At 33.0% G+C, this 19,872-nt stretch overlaps 1 protein-coding gene across 2 annotated transcripts in view; it reads left to right on the plus strand.

Annotated features, from left to right (window-relative positions):
* Nucleotides 1-17,767, plus strand: part of LOC149418491 (membralin) — a 399,198-nt gene extending 381,431 nt beyond the window's left edge. For both annotated transcript variants that reach the window (XM_089638805.1, XM_089638806.1), the window contains exon 11: nucleotides 14,903-17,767. In XM_089638805.1, coding sequence (XP_089494931.1) covers nucleotides 14,903-15,655 — 753 coding nt within the window. In that variant the 3' untranslated portion in view covers nucleotides 15,656-17,767. The remainder of the gene's footprint in view (nucleotides 1-14,902) is intronic.
* The last annotated feature ends 2,105 nt before the right edge of the window (nucleotides 17,768-19,872 follow it).

Genomic DNA, 19,872 nt, shown 5'->3' on the forward strand with positions numbered 1-19,872 from the left:
TAAAATAACACCTTAGATAATTGTATGAAATTTGTTGGTGTATAATTTTTTTTTTGCTTAATAACTTAGGTTTTTTTCTTTTAATTTGATTTATTATTATTTTAAGACCTCAAGGTCACCCACCTTTAATTAGGAAAAATAATAACAGTGTAACTTAATTAAATATAAAGGAAAACATCAATAAATAATGATGGATTGCAACCTAGCAGAAAAAATGTCGCCGTAAGGAATATCCTTCATGAGCGATACGCAAAATACATGACTATCTGTTTCACAAAATCCAGAGATAATAATATGTTTCTTCATGTTCCTGAGAAATAACACCGGTATCGAAATGATATTCATTAGTAGCAAATAAACTTATCGTTTTACTCTTTGATACTTTGAATTCATCTAAAGTTTTACCCAAATCATTAAATCGTTATTTGACTTGAATCTGCTTCTCAGGTGAATTTTTTTTCAAGAAAAAAAATGCACGAGATTTTTCAGAAGCTGACTCGTACGATGGAAAGGGTGGCTCGATAGGTCTACGGGAATGGGGAGAAGAACGAAGGAGAAATATGTTTTTTAATGAGTTGACGCTTTCGAATTACACAAAATTTCCTTTAAAATCACTTTTTGAGACCTTTTTTCGTTTTTAGCGGTGTTTCTTTTCAATTTTTTTTTTCGATGAATCGCAGTGTTTAGCATGTCGTTAGTTCGCGCTGAATATTTCAATTACTTATTATATCTTTGAATATGATGTACCTTATTTGTTCTTGGAAATAATATAATTTTATTAAATGTTCTACAGCTTAAGAGCAGTGGTACCCAATATTGGATCATCTCAACTCGAGGGACCCTTGGGGTGTATTTAAGAGGTCCGCACACCCTTTGTGAATTTAATTATAAATCATACGAAAAAAAGTATTGACACTCATGAAATAATATTCGACTATTTTACTGCTGGGCGCTTGCTCTTTAAAATCAACGACGCTTTCTCGTGAATATATTACAACAAGTAAACAACAAGCGAGGTTTTCAAGCAAGTACATTAGTGAAGTGCTGAAAATTTGTTTGTGTGATACGTTTCCGTCGTGAAATTTACATAGCTTTTTCTCGTTTTTGATTTTTGGAGAATTACACCGAATTATGCTTCCTCCGCCAACGCTTCAGATAGCCTTGCTGTGTCCATCATCAAGGCAAATGTGCTTTTTTAAACTTGGGTTTTATTATCGGACCAGGACCGGTCAGTAGCTGAGTTGGCATCGCATTTGGGTCCCACCCAGGCGTAGTGTGTTCAATTCCTCGGTTGGCTAAGTCATCCATCTTAACACAAGCAATATTTTCCGCTTACCGTGGTTGTAGTAGAAGATTTTCAAATATTTTCAGGTTATTCGTAACCCGGGAATATTTGTCTTTCTTTTAAACAAAATAAATTTTCCCGGCGTGAAGGCAGTCAGTAAAAAAAGTTAGAGAGCCGCCGCTCTTGACTTGACGTGTGACTTGTTAATCTTACACGAACACGGGTGCAATTTTATAAAATTATTATATTGTACCCTTCACTTTATATTGCTCATTCATTATCGTGCATCAAGCTCGTGCATCTTCGCATGCCTTGCCGTTGCCGGGATATCATAATAATCCTGGCTCCTTCTTGTGCACAATTTATAATTTATTGTCCCGAGAGTCAGAACTGTTCTACCGTTAAACGCGTCTCGGATATACACAGATCGTGATTTTGAATAATCTTTATAACAATCATTCTTGGTTTATTTGTTCAGTGTCGTTTTTCAGATGTTTGTGTGAAAAATTAAATAAACAGTATTATTGAGTAAACCCATCAAACTATCAAGGTGTCGGAAATGCAATGTTCTTTTTTGACAATACCAATGCCTTCCATATTAATTTGAATTTAAAGTAATGTACAAATTACTTAGTGCCTTTTGGTTCTAGACCATTCAGCACTCGGTCTGTCTCTTTTACACTTGTCTCAAATGTACATCGCCATCCCATTTGAATTTCGTAATCATGGTGAAACACTGTTTTGTATGGGATTATGGTCCCAAATTGGGCTTATATTTGGATCACGGAAACAAGCTAACAGGTCACTTCTTGTGTTATTCGTTATTATATGATCTTACCGAAAATATTAATGGAGATGTCGCGGTGTTTTTTTGTGATATAAAGGCATTGTCAAAGTTTTTGCCTATGGTATATAATTTTACCGAATGTCGCTAGCGGCATTTAAAAATATCACCGTGTGTTTTTAACATTTTATTTATTTATTTATCCTAGGGAATTTGTTGAATTTTATCGTTTCAACATATTCTAAAAATTCAACCAATTATATAATTCCTCGTTGTGGTAAGAAACAAACGAAATTATATAAAACAAAAACCATAATAGGTAAAATATTCTGGATCGCTGACTACCCTTAATTTAAGTATTGTAAATGGATGTCTTCCCATACAACGAAAGCTAATTTTCATTTTACTTAATTAAAAATTAGAACTAAAATTTCCCAAATGCAGATAGTTGCCTTTTATAGTAATTAAGGTGAATCAAAAGGTTTTATTTAAAAAAAAAAAACGTACTTAGCGTGGCCAGCGATACCGAATAATTATCCTATAATATAATAATGAGACAGATTGTACATTAAAAAATAAATTCATTACGGAAAAGTTATTAATGACATCTCAGAAAATCTCTCGTTTAGGTACTTTTATATTTTTTCAGTTCGCAATAGCAAATGTTCACTTTTGACATTATGTCATTGTTATTATTACATAGTTAATTATTATATGTTCAATTAAGAATTTTGTTTACAAGAAGTTTGTTTGTTTTAAATTGAACCACTCTGAATATGACAGAAGAGCTTGTGGAGCGCGCATATACCTTAAATTGAACCGTAAAAACAAAAATAAGTTGTAAGGTAAACCCTGAAGAAATAAGCTTTGCTTATTGCATTGGTTATTTTTTATTAAAATAGTGCCACAAAATAAGTTTGCTGGAATTGGAATCTTATTTAACAACTCCGGGTATTGAATATTATTGTTAGGTTTAGCATTTTTAGTACTTTTGATGGCTTGGTTCATTAATTATATATGTTTTATTTAAAAAAATGCTTAATGCTGCATTACAACAATTTAAGCCTATGACACATCACGTTATAAGGGCCTCGCCATACATTCACATTGGTTACGTATGGCGAGATATACGCTGAAATGGGCCAAGCCAGGATGCGTATATCGTTGTGTCGCCTATCTTAAACACAACCATAAGCGTATAAATTCATTTATTTAATTTTCTTTGAAAATAATTATTTTAAAATGTTTACAATTGGAAACTATGAGGATTTAACTAAAAATACCAGCGTGTTCATTAATTTATCTAATTTCTAATTTATCGAATGCCTCCTTCATTAATTATTCAAATATCATACAAAAATGCCTAAATTCAAACAATATTTAAAAATGCATGGTATAACGATTTAATCCAAACAACCAGCGTTTTCATTAATTTATTAAATTTTCTATTTAAAATTGATACAAAAATGCCTAAATTCAAACAATGTTTAAAATTGCATAGTATAACGATTTAAACCAAACAACCAGCGTTTTCATTAATTTATTTAATTTTCTATTTAAAAGTGATACAAAAATGCCTAAATTCAAACAATGTTTGCAATTCCGTACTATAACGATTTAAACAAAACTACCAGCGTTTTCATTAATTTATCTTATTTTGTCTAGCTCTTTTCTTGCGGTGAAGGAAGTGAGTTTGGTTCCTATTTAGCTCGTGGCGTCGGTTGGTACCAAGGACTGATGGGTTTATCTTGTAGAATCTTCGAATAACCTAATCAAGATTACATTACCAGTGCGCTTTCCGGTTCCTCTGGGAGGCAGGAGCAAAGTAACTCAATCCACACACAAGGGGTGCTTCTTTTATACATCTATTATATTATTCGTATTCCATTTATTTGTTTATACTGCAGGTAACTAACTAACTAACGAACATTATACACCATGTTCCACGCTCATACCGCGAAACATTGGGGTAACTATTTATCCATTCCGAAAAATAATCTTATGTAATTTTCTTTGAAACCTACCTACTTTAATGTGTTTAAATAATTGAAGCATTGTCAGTAAATGTAAAAATTTAAATTTAATTTTTTTGAATATATAAAAATTTATCCTGTTATGTAAATAGAGGTTCTTCGGTAATTATTGCAATTGCGTCCTGAAATTAATTAATTACTATGAAATGAGTTATCGGTCAATGTCGTCTTCTTCTTTAAATATTGTTTCTTCTTCTATAAATACCTAAATGTGCTGACAGGTCAAAATAATGCAACTGAGACGTCATCATCATGTTTTAAAGGCTTCGATATAGCCGGTAACATGCGCAGTGCTAATTGAATGAGGAAATGTGAATTTAGTTTATTTTTTGTCTTAGGACGTCTTGTTTCGGAGAATTTGAACAATTCTTCAAATTTCAAAGTTAATTTTCAAGTTCTGTTATTATTTCAGTTCTGTCAAGCTGCTAGCCTATAATGATATAATAAAAGAACTTGAATAGGACTTTCACAGAACCCGAAAACGAACGTTGAAATTTGATGAATTGTTTAAATTCTGTGAAACAACCCATCTTTAAACATTACGGGATCATTTTAAATTATTGGTGAATGTTTATTTTAATAATAATCACTCTTTCTAAATAAATGTTTGTATGTGTTCGATAATATATTATTACAGATTAGAACTTTCTGAAGTTAGGAAATACTTACTTGCGTCTGCCGTAACACCTTTCAAGATGTTTTTATATGAATACCGCACAAGATTCCGCTTGAAGCCAGTGGGACTATGACATCCCCAAACCCACTATGTTGTGAGCCTGAAGGTAGAGGGGGACAGAATGAGATGGAATAGAAAGGTGGTGATGTACCTAGCTAATTAGATCTGGTCACCAAATACGGCTAAAGTCATGTTAAGCTTTTTTGTGGTGGTGCTTCACTAGGAAGATACTGGAAGTATCTACCAGTTCTACCATCAAGATAAACTTATTAGAAATTAAATAACTAAAGGATATACTTCAAAGAATTCATAATCTGCTCTTTCATAAACGCGCTAATTTAATTATTTTAGGAAAACACACTTTTTGCAAGTTATGCATGAAAAATGTTATGATCAATTATTGGTTTACGCCCGTACATACGCAATATGAATGTGAATAAATAGTTTTGTCCGTATACAAACTCAATTCTTTCAAGAAAGATTATAGTTTTGTCCGTATACAAACTCGATTTTTCAAAGAAAGGTAATAGTTTTGTCCGTATACAAACTCAATTCTTTCAAGAAAGGTACGGGCAATTATTCAGATTAATATTGCGTATGTACGGCCGAAAATTAATAATTTATCCCAATATTATAAGGCATAACTTGCAAAAAACTCTATGAAAGAGCAGATTATGAATTTATTGAAGTAAACCCTTAAGGAGTTTATTGTTTCCTTTTTTAATGAAAAATAAATCACCATGTAGCTCTTGATTCAGGTGAATTGCTCAGTAGCACAACCTGAAGGAATTCCCAAACATAACTAACTAGTCAGTTTGTAGCAAATGCAGCGGGTGGTAGAGTCAGTACCGTCTCCTCCCCGCAACCCCTAGCAGGTAAGGGTAGTTCCCGGTAGCATCGGCAGTTCCTACTCCGGCGGCATCGGCAAGGGGTACCTATTTGGGTAGCAGTCTGTCAACTTTCCCCGACTGAGTTCACCGAACAAATTGGATTTCCCCCTTGCGGGTAGCAGCTAATTCCCAAATCCTATACACTGTAGTCTATACTCCGTATAGGCATCTAGTCTGTAGTCATGTTTCCGTACAACTCAATCTAGCTGGGCGATGTTGCTTGTATTGCAAGCGTTCGATTAAATGGGCATTCCATTGAATTATACCTTATGTATCTTTTTATTCATCCATCAAGTTTTTCTTAAATTAATAATGTATAATATGTAACCGTCTATGGCATCCCCAAGCGGGGCATGTTGTGAGACTGAAAGTATTGGGGTGGGTAAGGAGATCATAGGAAAAATGTTAATAGTAATTGCCTATCCGGATATGGTCACCAAACACGGCCAAAGTGTGGTCTTACACCAGGGCGATTCTGAAAGTTATCTTCCATTATATATTATTCGAAATTAGTAATTTGTGAAAAAACACAAATTAATCAAATAAAATTTACTTCTGCACACCGGGATTTGAACATGCGACCTTCAGCTTGCTAGTCGAGAGTCTTACCCCTCGACCATAGAGGCCGCATGAATATAAAATCTTTTGCCAACCGTGTCAAATATCGATATTGAAATTTGTTAAATTTGCTTGTCTGCGTATATTTTATCAATACAGTGTATTAATATTCTGTCTGAAAACCAAAATATTTTTTTGCCATTTTGTTTCAAGCCTTTCCTAGATTCATTTTTCATCCTCTTTTAAGTTTCTCGTTAATATTTTGTGAAAGTAAATAATGTAATGTTTACCTTATCTCGGTAACAAGTTAAATAAATAAAAAAATATTTCTAAATTTGCTTTGAAATAAAATTAAATACCTGTGTATTTAAAACTCGTAACTAAAATAAATTGCACTGAACGCAAAATTAAGCACATTAATTTTTAGATAGTAGTAGTATTGATAGCAGTATTAGTAGTAGGAGTAGTGTAATTTTGTATTGCCCGGGATTTATTCTGATTTAAGGGGTGGGAGTTACTTAGTACTGTTTTGAAGCTCGAGTCTGGAAAATTTCATCGATCTCGGCGGAATAAAACTTTAGATTTGTATAACAATCCCATAATCAAATGTACTGCTCCCGTCCGCTTCAGTCACTCATCTTTATCGATCGATTTTTGTCGTATTCGCAAAACGTCTTGAGCGATAGCTTGTCATAGTGTGCCAAATTTATGAAGAACCTAAAAATATGGAATAAACTGTGAAATCTAGATTTATTATTTGGCTTAAAATTGCACTAAGCAGTTCAAATGTTTTTATTTTAATATTTTGAGGAATCATAATCATTAAATCAAATGGCCAAATTGAAAACCGAACACCCATCGCTCGAGATAGATATATGAACAACATGTAAAATCCAATACAATCTTTTCTAATGTTTAATGTATTATGTTGATTTTATACGTATTTATGTATCTGATGATGGTACAATTATTTTTGTTTTGTAAAACTACCGTTATATTCGGCGTTTCTTTCGGTCTGGGTGTAATGAAAACTGGGTTGACAAAGACACTACCAATACCATTCTATAAAAGCATTCAACAGTGTAAAACTTGAAATTAAAATTGAGCAAAACAAAAATAAATTCACACACAAATTTACAAAATGGATTAAAGAACAAAAAAGACAATATTACCAAAATTTCATAGCATAAAATAAATAAAAATCTACACGTAACACACAAAACCAATATAAAACACACATCACTCACAAACACACAAGATTATATTTTAAATGTAATATTTTCTCTATAAATATATTATGTAGATTATATTTTTATATTATAAAATGAAGGCCTCAGCACGGGCAAGCCACCCAGTGAGGCCAACATTACCGGATAATTTAGAAATGTAAAAAATATTGTACCAAAATAAAAAAAATAAAATGATCACGTAGGTACATAACCTACCTGGGCGACGACTTGGGTTACGCTCAAACTAAATCACAGAGAATGGGAAATCTGGTAAACTTTTGTTCAGCCGTGAATCGAATTTGACTGTTTAAAAACGCTTATTGGAATCAAATTCGCGGTTGCCAGTTTACCGGACAAAATGTAATAAAAACCGGTACGTATTGCCTCACGGTGTTGGGACCCTCCCCCAGACTTGGCACACTTTTTTGCCGTCAGTAAACAAGTTTTAATTAAGAAACTTGCTCCTCGCGCAACGAACTTCCCCGTGAAATTATCTTATATTTGAGTTGACGCGGCAACTTTGACATCTCACAAGACGAAGCCTCCTGATCTCGTATTGTATACTTGTAGAGGATACAACGGAACTAATGCTATTATTGATTGAAAACGAACCATATGAGTACCCAAACCGATGTGAAGTTGAAACAGCTATCACTGACTACTTAGAAAACTTCATGAATAAAATTTAATAATGTTTGTTCGACAATAGAATTTATATTTGATGTTTGACGATCGTTTGCTGATTATCTTTCATTTAAACTAGATCATGGCTTAAGTTAAAGCTGGAAATAGAACCACGGTCGGTGGACCGACGACTTAGCGCTGACCGATGATCCGCGTGGCACTACAGCTCTTCATCAATTCGTCTGCATATAACCGCAAGCGAACGACGTACGCGTCGCACTATTTCCGTCCTACAGTCATGATATAGTCAAAGGCATCATTTTAAGTTACTGAAAGTTTGATTTGAAAATACTGGAAAATTCTCATGATTAGCTTTTTCCAGGTTCCGTTGCTTTTAAGGATTGTGTAATTGAGTTTTCTCATAACACGATTATAATTTTTCATGTTGATGTATTCATGTAACTTGTTTTTCGTTAAATTAATTTGCTTTATAACGAACGATGACCGACGTGAAACATATGTTTCATTCCTGTCAGGAAAATATATATTTGTGCTTCATTTATTATTAGACTTGAACAGATTTTTATCATATTTGAACAGCTAGGCACTTTACAACCTTCGTTTTCTGGGAGGTTGTTTCTTCTCCTCTCCCAATGGAGATTATACATGTATTTCCCCTGCCTGAATAGTATAAAAGCCAAGTCGTAAAAAGACGCACAATACGCTGTTTTCAAGCACAGTGCAAACAAGTTTTAAATCATGAATTCATATCAAATAAGAAATTATTACTGTAACATTATTTGACATCAGACTCTAACGTAAAATAATAAACTCCTTAAAATGCCTGTAAAAGTTCATGTTGTTCTTGCGTCCCGAGACCTCCCGACAACGGCCATGTTAAGTCTTGTCTCGGAAAAGTTTCGCAATGCCGATGGAATTTTTGCACGCTGCAACATGCTTATGAATATTGCTCGTAGCGATCAGTTTTCTCGCCTTCGGAAAACGAACCGGTTGAATTATGCATTTTATAATAGTCTTTATTTTGCAAAATGTAGGAATTTCACATTAAAATGTAGATGACGCATGTTTGGAATCTGTGTGAGAGTAAGATATAATAAATAAATAAATAAGAAGAGATGAGAAGAAGAATAAAATGAAATTCCTACTACTCAAAAAAGCATGTTGATTTTTATTGTGTTTTCCGTGATTTTATTTTTCTGTATTCTTTATGACACTATAATGTAATGTTAATTCTACTACATAATATTCAGTGAACTTTGTTTTTAACTACTATATTTTTAATCTGAGTAACTGTTTTTTTTTCATTTATATATTATTTATAAGAATTATATGTTTAATCATTGAAGACAATATTAGCGGCTCTCGAACGAAAATTTAAAACAGTAAAATCAGAAAAAGATTCGGTCACATCTAGGAAGTGAACCCAGAACCCAGTTATCTTCAAGCAAGATTCTACCCGAACAATCTAGGTAGTGTCCTGGATAAATATATCCATTTTTATTTTAATGTGCGACATCTATTGATTTACGAGTATCTACAGGTCTAGGATGAATATTTTTTTATTAACTTATCGAGTAAAACCTCAAATTGTAATAATATTAAATAATTTAAGACAATTTTAGCGACTCTCTACGAAAATTTCTAACAGAAAAATCAGAGAAAGATTCAGTCGCATCTAAAAATTGAAACCAGCACCTCAGCCTTGCCGGATTTTTACTTATTTAGCTCCACCGAAAGAGCAAAGTCCCTGTAAGGCTAAGGTCCTGGGTTAAAATCCCAGATGCGACCGAATCTTTCTCTGATTTTTCCGTTACAAATTTTTGTTTGAGAGTCGTTGATATAACTAACTAACTAACTATCACGCCTTTTCCCCGCAGGGGTAGGCAGGGAGGACGGACCGCCAAACAACTCGGTCTTGGCACACACTTCTTGCCTCATTCACATTCATTCATCGTCTCATACATACTCTTCTATTATTCTAACTCTTGACATGGCCCGACTCGAGTATCTGATTTAATTAATCGTGCCATCTCTTTGGGCGTCCCCGACTTCTGCTACCATTCGCATTTGCATTATATATCCAGGACACTATCTAGATTGTTTGGGTAGAATCTTGCTTGAAGATAACTGGGTTCTGGGTTCACTTCCTACTATTTATATTATATGTAAATGAACTTTTTCAACTCCCAATCATTGGAAACATTATATCTTACGCAGATGATACAGTGATAACTATTGAAGGAAATTCTTGGAATGAGGTCGAAGTATCAGCTAATAATGCAATAAATATCGTTAAACTATGGTTTGACGAAAACTTATTGACACTAAATGTCGAAAAAACCCATTTTATACCTTATAGCCTACCAGGGAATAACTCAAATGTAAATCTAAACATAAGAATTCACGAAAGAAATTGCCTCCTTAGATTCGCACCCTGTAATTCAAACTGTATACACATTAGTAGTAAAGAAGAAATAAAATATCTTGGAATAATTATTGATAATAACATCAAATGGAAAAGTAAAATAAATTCCACAGTAGACAGAATGAGAAAACTGATCTATATATTTTTTAGACTAAGAAATATTGTATCATTAAAAATACTAAAGGATATTTATTATGCACTGGCGCACTCTGTACTACAATATGGAATCGTGGCTTGGGGGGGTGCATATAAATCATCCCTACTCCCATTGGGAACTATTCAAAAAATATTAATAAAAATCATATTAAAAAAGCCATACTACTACCTAACTATAAATGTTTTTCAAGATTTCCCGGTTCCCCCACTTACAAAAATTTATGACAAAATTGCACTTCTACAAATACATAAAGATTTCTTTAGTAAAAATAATTTACCACAATTGAATATTAGCAAAAGAATAATATCTGTTGGAGGACTAACCGTGCCACTAGCACGAACCACAACAGCACAGCATCACTATATATTCAAGGGTGTAAAATTATTTAATAAATTACCCCTTGATATACGATCGGAAGAAAACTACGAAAAATATTTAAAAAAAAAAAATTAAAATACTCTTGTACCACCTCATAACTTTACTTATTGTTTAGAAATATTTTTTTGCCTTTTCATTTTTTTGAATCATTTATTAACTAACCTATATTTTTATTACTTTTATTGTTATTTTTGTTAAATTATTAATATTTTTTGTTTAATTTAAACAAATATAAAAATATTTTTTGTCCTCTCCTAAACACAAGCAGCTGCTTTATTAGGAGAGTGATTGAAATATTGGTGTTTATATTTTTATAATATTCTAACCTTGTTTATATGTTTCAATAAAAATTAATAAAAAAATAAAATAAAAATATCTTCCTTACACTCCTTTCTTCGCTCATTCGCTCTACATGCCCAAACCATCTAAGCGTCCCTTTCTTGATATTACTCATTACGCTCACATTAGCCTTAAGAGTCGTTGATACTATCTTCAATAATTATATTTTACAATTAATAAGTTTTCACAAAAAATATATCTTCTTAATAACTGAATAATTAACACCCCTCTCCCAATCACACAAGCATATTTTTTTATGGGGGTACATCTTTTAATAAAAAGATAGATATATTGTTAGGAAAGTGAAATTTCACTTTATATTATTGGTATAAGTTATTCTTTGGTATAAAATAAATTTATACCAAAGTTTTATATAATTTTATATAAAATGTATATAAATTTTATATATATAAAATTTATATGTATAATATTCTACTTAATACTCTTGCACAATGTTGTACAAGAGTATTAAGTAGAATCTTATACTCTGTTATATTGATAACAGAGTATAAGTTATTACTCTGTTATCAATTATGTTTATAAAACTTTTGTATAAAATAAATTTTCATTTTTATGTGTTAACTCCCTAAATTATCAACATACTAGAAAGTCGCTACTCTTTTACAACATTGTGCCTAAGTTCTGCCAACGAGGGTTTGACGTGACTTAATACGTAGTGAACGTATGTCTGAGCTTACGTGTGTAAGAGCCAGCCTGGAAGAGTGGAATAAATGAAAGGTTAAAAGGACTTAACGCGCTTCTGTTCCATTCAAGTAGTGAAGCAGTAAATAAATTGTACTAAATTGATACATCTTATAGTATTACGCCTTAGATGCCTCGTTCATAGATGGCGATAATTATATTATTAAAAAAAATACCGTTTGCAAATTATAATTTAAAATATTAAGATGAATTATTGTTTGTTTGCGGCTGTACTTCCGGAATAAGAATATACAGGGTGTCCGGAGGTAAAGTGCGCTAACTTTGGGAGGTTATTCTAGATGATGGTAGAATTAAAAAAGATAAATAACTTTTTTCGATATTCCAATGTTTACTTTCCCATACAAAAACTTTTTTTTCATACACAGAAGGATATTTATTTGTTGATACAAACAATTCAACTTTTTTTACCTAAAAACTACATTAAAATATTGGAATTTAGAATTTTATTATTACTTAAATCATGTAGAACACCCCCTCTTCCCCCCGAAGTTAACGCACTTTACCCTCGGACCATTATCTCGAGAAAAGCATACAAACACAATATTGGATTGAATCACCGATACAATATAATATGTGTTTGCCTTTCTTGGAAGAATTGAATTTTCATGCGTACAAAACCATTCATTCATAATATTCAGTATGTAAAATAAAATATTGCAAAAAGTTTTTTTTCTAAAATAATTAAATTAGCGCTATCTGTTAACGAGCAGTTTATGAATAATTTAACTTTTGCCCTTGTAAATGTTAGAACTTTTTATAATGTTAGATTATTACACCAATTATTAACATGAATAATAAACAAAAAGGTTCGAAACAAGCCAAGCCTATCGTTGGGAGAGGTATACCTGGCCTACGTACGTAGAACACACCCCCAATAACCGAGCGCTATTAATTTGTTAGTCAAACACCGAATAACTGTTTGAAATTGATAATTACCTAAATTGGTAGCTGAAAACTTCACTCGCTCAACGAGTCTTCTGTACACTTATTATCAACTTTGAATAAGTATTTTTCAAGAATACTTAATCGTTATAACAATTTTAACTTGTCGACTCGGGAACGACTAAATTAATTAATGTATTTGTAATAAGAAGTTAATTTGAATGTTTCATTTACCCAAGTGGCAAAGTTCTCTTTGTTCGTCATAAATTGGCGCAGTTATATTATAACTGGTTAATATTAATCACACGTATATAAATTGATTTAGAACGGCGAACAAAACCTCAATCATTTATTTATTTTTATTTTTATTGATACAGTATTGTATTTTCAAACATTATATGGTGATGTGGACCTCACTGGGTACTTTAATTGTGCTGAGACCCCTTTTACTCTTTGTAAAATCCAATAAAAACATAATATGGAATTAAAACTGAGATGAAATAAAACAAAATACAATTGTAATGGAGTGTTTTATAATGGTATTGTGTATTAAGTAAATATGTTTTATTCTTTTAAGTTATAATTTTTTTGTAATATTGCCTTTTTGTTATTTAATCCATCTTTTATTTTTATCTGACATGTTTTTTGTTTCCCTCATTAGTGGTGTCTTTTTCCAAAGCTTGTGTTTACCATCGGTGTTTTTAATGTGTTTGTATGCTTGTCTAACTGGTATATTAACAATAGTTTGTGTTTGTTGAAATTTGTCAAAAATGTAGTTTAGTAGTGTTTTTGTGTATTGTTTGCGTATATCCCCACTACATGAAATTCTGACAAACATAGACCATTACCATAATTGTAGATCTTAACATAAATATCATCAACAAAATGAATCCTCAAGCCAACGAATACCTAAACTTACTAACTCTATTGGGATATTTACCAGCTGTCACTACTCCAACAATCAGAATCAAACACCAGTAGTTGTATAGATCATGTCTTTGTTAAGAGTAAACTAGACACCAAACCATTGTGTACCAATCAACTGTCTCAAATCACTATGCAATCATCACTTCCCCCACCCACAAAATCCACAAATCATCACAAAATACTCTCCCCCAATAAAAGATTTCCTTTGACACATATAAACAATGTTTGTAAAGAAAACCAGGAGCATATTATCTATTCTTGTACCGATACCACCTCTTCATGCGAATTATTCGCGTGGCATTCTACACTGTATCAGAAAGCGTGATAAGCTTCATAAATTATGCACGAAAAATCCCTACGCCTACGCATCTCTCATATTCTATAAGCGTTGTAGAAACAACTGCAAAAAATAATCGACAATTTCAAAGGGATTATTACAAAAAACAAATCAGTGAAGCTACCAATGTCAAAAAAATTAGAGTATCATAAGCTAATATTAATAAAACCGACACACCCATTGTAAAGATTAATTTCGAAGCCCGAACAATAAATATCAATTCCGATCCTGAAAATATCTCCCACCATTCAATCGTTTTTTATTTACCTTACTTAATTAGCAAAAAATATACTTGACAGAAACAAAGTCTTGGGGAAAGACCTTGCAAACAACGTACCTATTGTAACTCTCAGTTATAATCCATTTGATTCCTCTCCCAACTCTGAACTAGAAATTATAGAACTAATCTCATCTCTTAAAAACAATAACTCTACCGGAAAAGATCATAATTCAACAAAAATTATCAAAAACATCCAAAAATATATTGCCTCACCATAGACTAAGCATGATGCGTAGAACTTATTACGAGTATTTCGCCTACATTTATCGTATGTAATGTTATTAACAATATTTAAGGAAGGCTGTATCTGTTGTTATCGTTATGTATATCAGTTAATTTTTTTTATTGTTTCAGCACTCGATGGTGTACTTCTTCCACCACTACGAGCTCCCAGTGATAATGCAGCAGGCGCAATTGCAGCTGATGCTGCTTAGGACCCAGCAGCAGGGGGCGCAAGGGGCGCACCCTGCTGGACCCGCCCCCGCGGGCACCGCCACGCAGACCGCCCCCGCCTCCACCGTCCAGTCCACCACGCAAACCGTGTCTTCCATCACCACACAGTCCACCACGCAAACCACCGAAACCGCCTCGACCACGCAGTCGACCACGCAGACCCCGCTGACTAGCATCACGCAATCCACAACTCAAACTGCTCAGACTGTGACCACTCAATCCGTCTCCAACCCGTCGCAAGGAGTCACTTTGATCAGAACCATCGAGTCGATAGCTGATATCCTCGTCCCTGGTTCCCCTACAACTTCACTGGGTTTCGCCTGGTCCGTTTCAAGAATTCCGCCGGCTTCGTCTTCGGCGATGTTCATCAATTCTGAGTCAGGGGAGAGTATAGAGCCATCTCACAATGTTGTTGGAACTGATTCTGGAGGTGATGGTGATCAAAACATTGTTCCAACCGTTTTAGATGTTGCAGATGTACCAATCTCATCCGCCAATCTTCAACAAGAAGTCGACAAAGAAAAAGGTGCTACAGCGCATTTAACGGTTGTAAGTAAAACTAAAACCGGTGACCTTTCGAAAAGTTTGGAAGAAAGTGCTAAGTCTACAGCGTCTGATTGCTCCGTAGAAGACATTCTGGACGGATTAGACTAAGGGTGGCTTAATCAGTTACACATAGGTATTTCGGGGGAAATATTTATCTGTAGTACCTCTTTCACTGTCGCCATGGGATTATGATTGATTTCTTTATTTGTTATGTGATCCACCATTATACAAACCCAGTTAGGTACTGTAAAATACAGACCTCTTCTTCTATTGCATAATTTATTTCCTCGTGCTTGGTTAATGGTATTTGATGTTTTAAGTAGAATAAATGGTTTTACTAATAATTTATGGAAGGTCGGCAAACCATTCGCAATAACTTTGAGATAAGATATAACTGGTTTGTTTTTTTTATGTAATTAGTATGCAGTTATGATTGGGAAATAGTTTTCCGCCAATATTTCCAGTTATAAATTTAAATTGACGTGAATTAACCCGTGAAACTATTTTTTTAATGTATACGCTAGTTTTGGTGATCGTTTACGTTTCTGTTTTCCAGTTTTGGATTATTCCTGCTTTTCTTTATGATTTAAATGAATAAATGGAACCCCATCTATTTATTATTCATTCCTCTTCATTACTCTGGTGCTTTGCATAAAGGGTTTAAGTCATTTTTTTAAACTTTCAACTTTAAACACTGGGCGAACCTTTATGGGATCTCTAGAAATCAATCGTAAAGGGCCTACCCTAATTTTAGTAAACTTTTTTTTTAATTTCCAACTCTTGTTTTGCACTATTTAAAATAATGTTTTCTCTGCTTACATTTTTTTTTACTTATACCTTCCATTCATACACTTTTGTATTAATAATTGTTGCCACTAGACAACTTCTCTTTTGAATAAAAGACAGTAAATTGTGTCAAAGGTATTTTGTATTTTATTAATCATTGTACATAATTTTTTTTAATGTATACATAATAAATAAATTACACATTTAGTTGTCGTTTAAGTTAAAATTGTTTTCAAATGTTAATTCATCATATAAATTTATAGTAAAGCATAAAAAGGTGTCTTATTTGAATATTAAATTTGTGTTGAGTGCGGAGAGCAGAAATATCTTCCTAGGTGAGACGTCACCAAACCTCAGAACCTTGGAACGAAAAAAACACATTAGTTTGAGTAACACTTTCTTCATAATTTAAAATATAATACAACTATTCTTTAATATTGCGTTCAAGCAGCTATGTTAATGAAACTATGTCATTTATATGAGACGTTCTTATATTTAGAATATATATTAAATTTGGGTCGGCTCTTAAACCTAACTCAAAAAATCAGACTCTACTATTATTTTGTCCATTTATAGTGACTGCAATCACAACCTCAAAACCCTGACAGATTCATGTAATGTCTTTATTAAGGGTAAACGGAACATTTTATATCTATGCGTTCAAAGATAGCGTAAATATAATTATTTTATGAAAAAACACTGTTTTGAAGTAATGCTTTAAAATGTTAAAATGATTTATTTGTTCACCTGTGTGCTTACGGAATATGAATAAATAGTTTTATTCGCGTAAACACTCAATCCTTTCAAGAAAGGCATACAAATACAACATTTTACCTGTGATTCAATCAAATGTTGTAGAGATTTTATACTGTCAAAACTAATTTATTCATATTCACATTGCGTTTGTACAAGCACAAACAAATAATTAGTATTAATATTTTGAAGCATCACCTTCAAAAATTGTATTTTCATAAATTAGTTTAATTGACGCCATCTATGAAAGCGTAGATTATAACGTACCTTACTTAAAGCTTTCCCTTAAGTAACAATAATGCGATGTGTTAAGTAACCAAAATGAAAATTACAGTTTCAATAAATAACTAATATGATTACAGACTTCGACAAAGCTCACAATTTTATATATAATAATATTAGCATGGTGTTATCCGTGATACTAATTAAGCCTATATTTAACGCAATATATAAACTGGTACTTTAGCGCTTTATTACAATGAAATATTATTATTGTAAAATTAGTATGAAGCTATAAACAACTAAGTGATTATTCTTGTGGGTGAATGTTATTTCGGGTGAATCATCGAGTGAATTTGTTTATTGTACATAATTTATTTCACATCCTGTATATGAATAATGTGCTGGAATGTATCTTGATCCCTAATTTAGATTAAATTTAGGTAATAAATAAATTTAAAATATTAAAGATAAATGATTCATAAATTATGATGTTTATTTTTTTTTCCTAACTTTTAACCTTTAAAATAACTAACCTTTTAAAAATTTGAACAAGGTTGTAATTTAAACAAAAAAATTAAGTTTTCCTGTCTACAGGGTGAAAACAAGATGAATACAAGCTAAATACAGGGTGTTATGAAACGAACTTGACTTACTGCAACCAGTGATTCCTGACATTATTATTTGGAGTAAAAAAAATGTTTGTCTCCGGTGAATTTTAACCAAAATTGCAATCACATTTTTTTACTCAAGTAAGTCAAGTACGTCTCTGTTTTTGTCTTTTTTTCGTTTATAATTTTAGTTATTTATTAAATGACTCACCAAACCTTGCACATGGTATTATGGTGTTTAGAACAAATTGTTAAAAAATAATAACAAAAATAGTAATAATAATGAAAAATTATTATTCTACTTCTCCGTTTGTGCAGCTGTTTAGTTGTTATTGGTGGCTGACGGATTGGAGTGCCTGGATGATGGTTGGCACACAGAGAAAACATACCGATATAAAATATTGCTAAGTTATTAAAAACTTTATCAAATTATTCGTATTCCTGTTAAAACTGGATTGCAGGCCTTCAACAAATGAATTGACAGGTTTAAAACACGAATGTTTTATTAGGATTTCGGAATACGTGTTTATAAAAATTCTAACATTGTAATATTTTGCCATTATATCAGGAAAAGAACGCCTGCATGAACAAGATATATTCTTAGAAGACTAATATTTTACTAGGAAATGGATTGCAATCAGGTTTTTAACAGGATTTCAATAAATCAGTCATACTCATTTTACTCCGTGTCCGGAGACGTGATGTAGAACAGCAGCAGAATCCGAGCAAGATAGTTCTTGTCGAGTTCTAATAGATCTAATAGATCTTGAAGGATGCGAGTACATGTAGAAAGGTGACTGGACGTGAAACCATCGATTCTCATGGTTTTATTTGTATTTTATACAACAAATATACTAGAATAAAGAAAAAGACTAGAAATGCCTTCCGTGGAAATGGAATCAAAAGTAAAATCTGATAAGAAATATCCTTTACACCATCGTATTATGGACTCCTAGCGTTGAGGATATTACATAATTCTCTTGTAAAATAAAATAAAATATTATATTTTTAATTTAATAAATCAAGATTTCGATACCAATCAGAACATGATAAAAAATCAGCGGCAAAATCACATGAAAATCAAATAAATTCCCTGCTTATTAAACAACTGCTGCAGCAGTGGCCAGTTCAATTGGTAGCCAGGAGGAATTGGCCAGCCTCTAGGTTGTCATTATCAGTGGCTAATTCAATCGGTAGTCAAGAGGAATTGGACAACCTCTAGGATGTCAGCATCAGTGGAGCAGGGATTGGCCAGCCTCTAGGTTGTCATTATCAGTGGCTAATTCAATCGGTAGTCAAGAGGAATTGGACAGCCTCTAGGTTGTCATTATCAGTGGCTAATTCAATCGGTAGTCAAGAGGAATTGGACAACCTCTAGGATGTCAGCATCAGTGGAGCAGGGATTGGCCAGCCTCTAGGTTGTCATTATCAGTGGCTAATTCAATCGGTAGTCAAAAGGAATTGGACAGCCTCTAGGTTGTCATTATCAGTGGCTAATTTAATCGGTAGTCAAGAGGAATTGGAAAGCCTCTAGGTTGTCAGTATCAGTGGCTAATACAATCGGTAGTCAAGAGGAATTAGACAGCCTCTAGGTTGTCAGTATCAGTGGCTAATTCAATCGGTAGTCAAGAGGAATTGGACAGCCTCTAGGTTGTCAGTATCAGTGGCTAATTCAATCGGTAGTCAAGAGGAATTGGACAGCCTCTAGGTTGTCAGTATCAGTGGCTAATTCAATCGGTAGTCAAGAGGAATTGGACAGCCTCTAGGTTGTCAGTATCAGTGGCTAATTCAATCGGTAGTCAAGAGGAATTGGACAGCCTCTAGGTTGTCAGTATCAGTGGCTAATTCAATCGGTAGTCAAGAGGAATTGGACAGCCTCTAGGTTGTCAGTATCAGTGGCTAATTCAATCGGTAGTCAAGAGGAATTGGAGAGCCTCTAGGTTGTCAGTATCAGTG

Source organism: Hesperophylax consimilis, chromosome 13, assembly GCF_061612785.1.
Source record: "Hesperophylax consimilis isolate HC1 chromosome 13, BYU_Hcon_1.0, whole genome shotgun sequence".
Taxonomy (NCBI): Eukaryota; Metazoa; Arthropoda; class Insecta; order Trichoptera; family Limnephilidae; genus Hesperophylax; species Hesperophylax consimilis.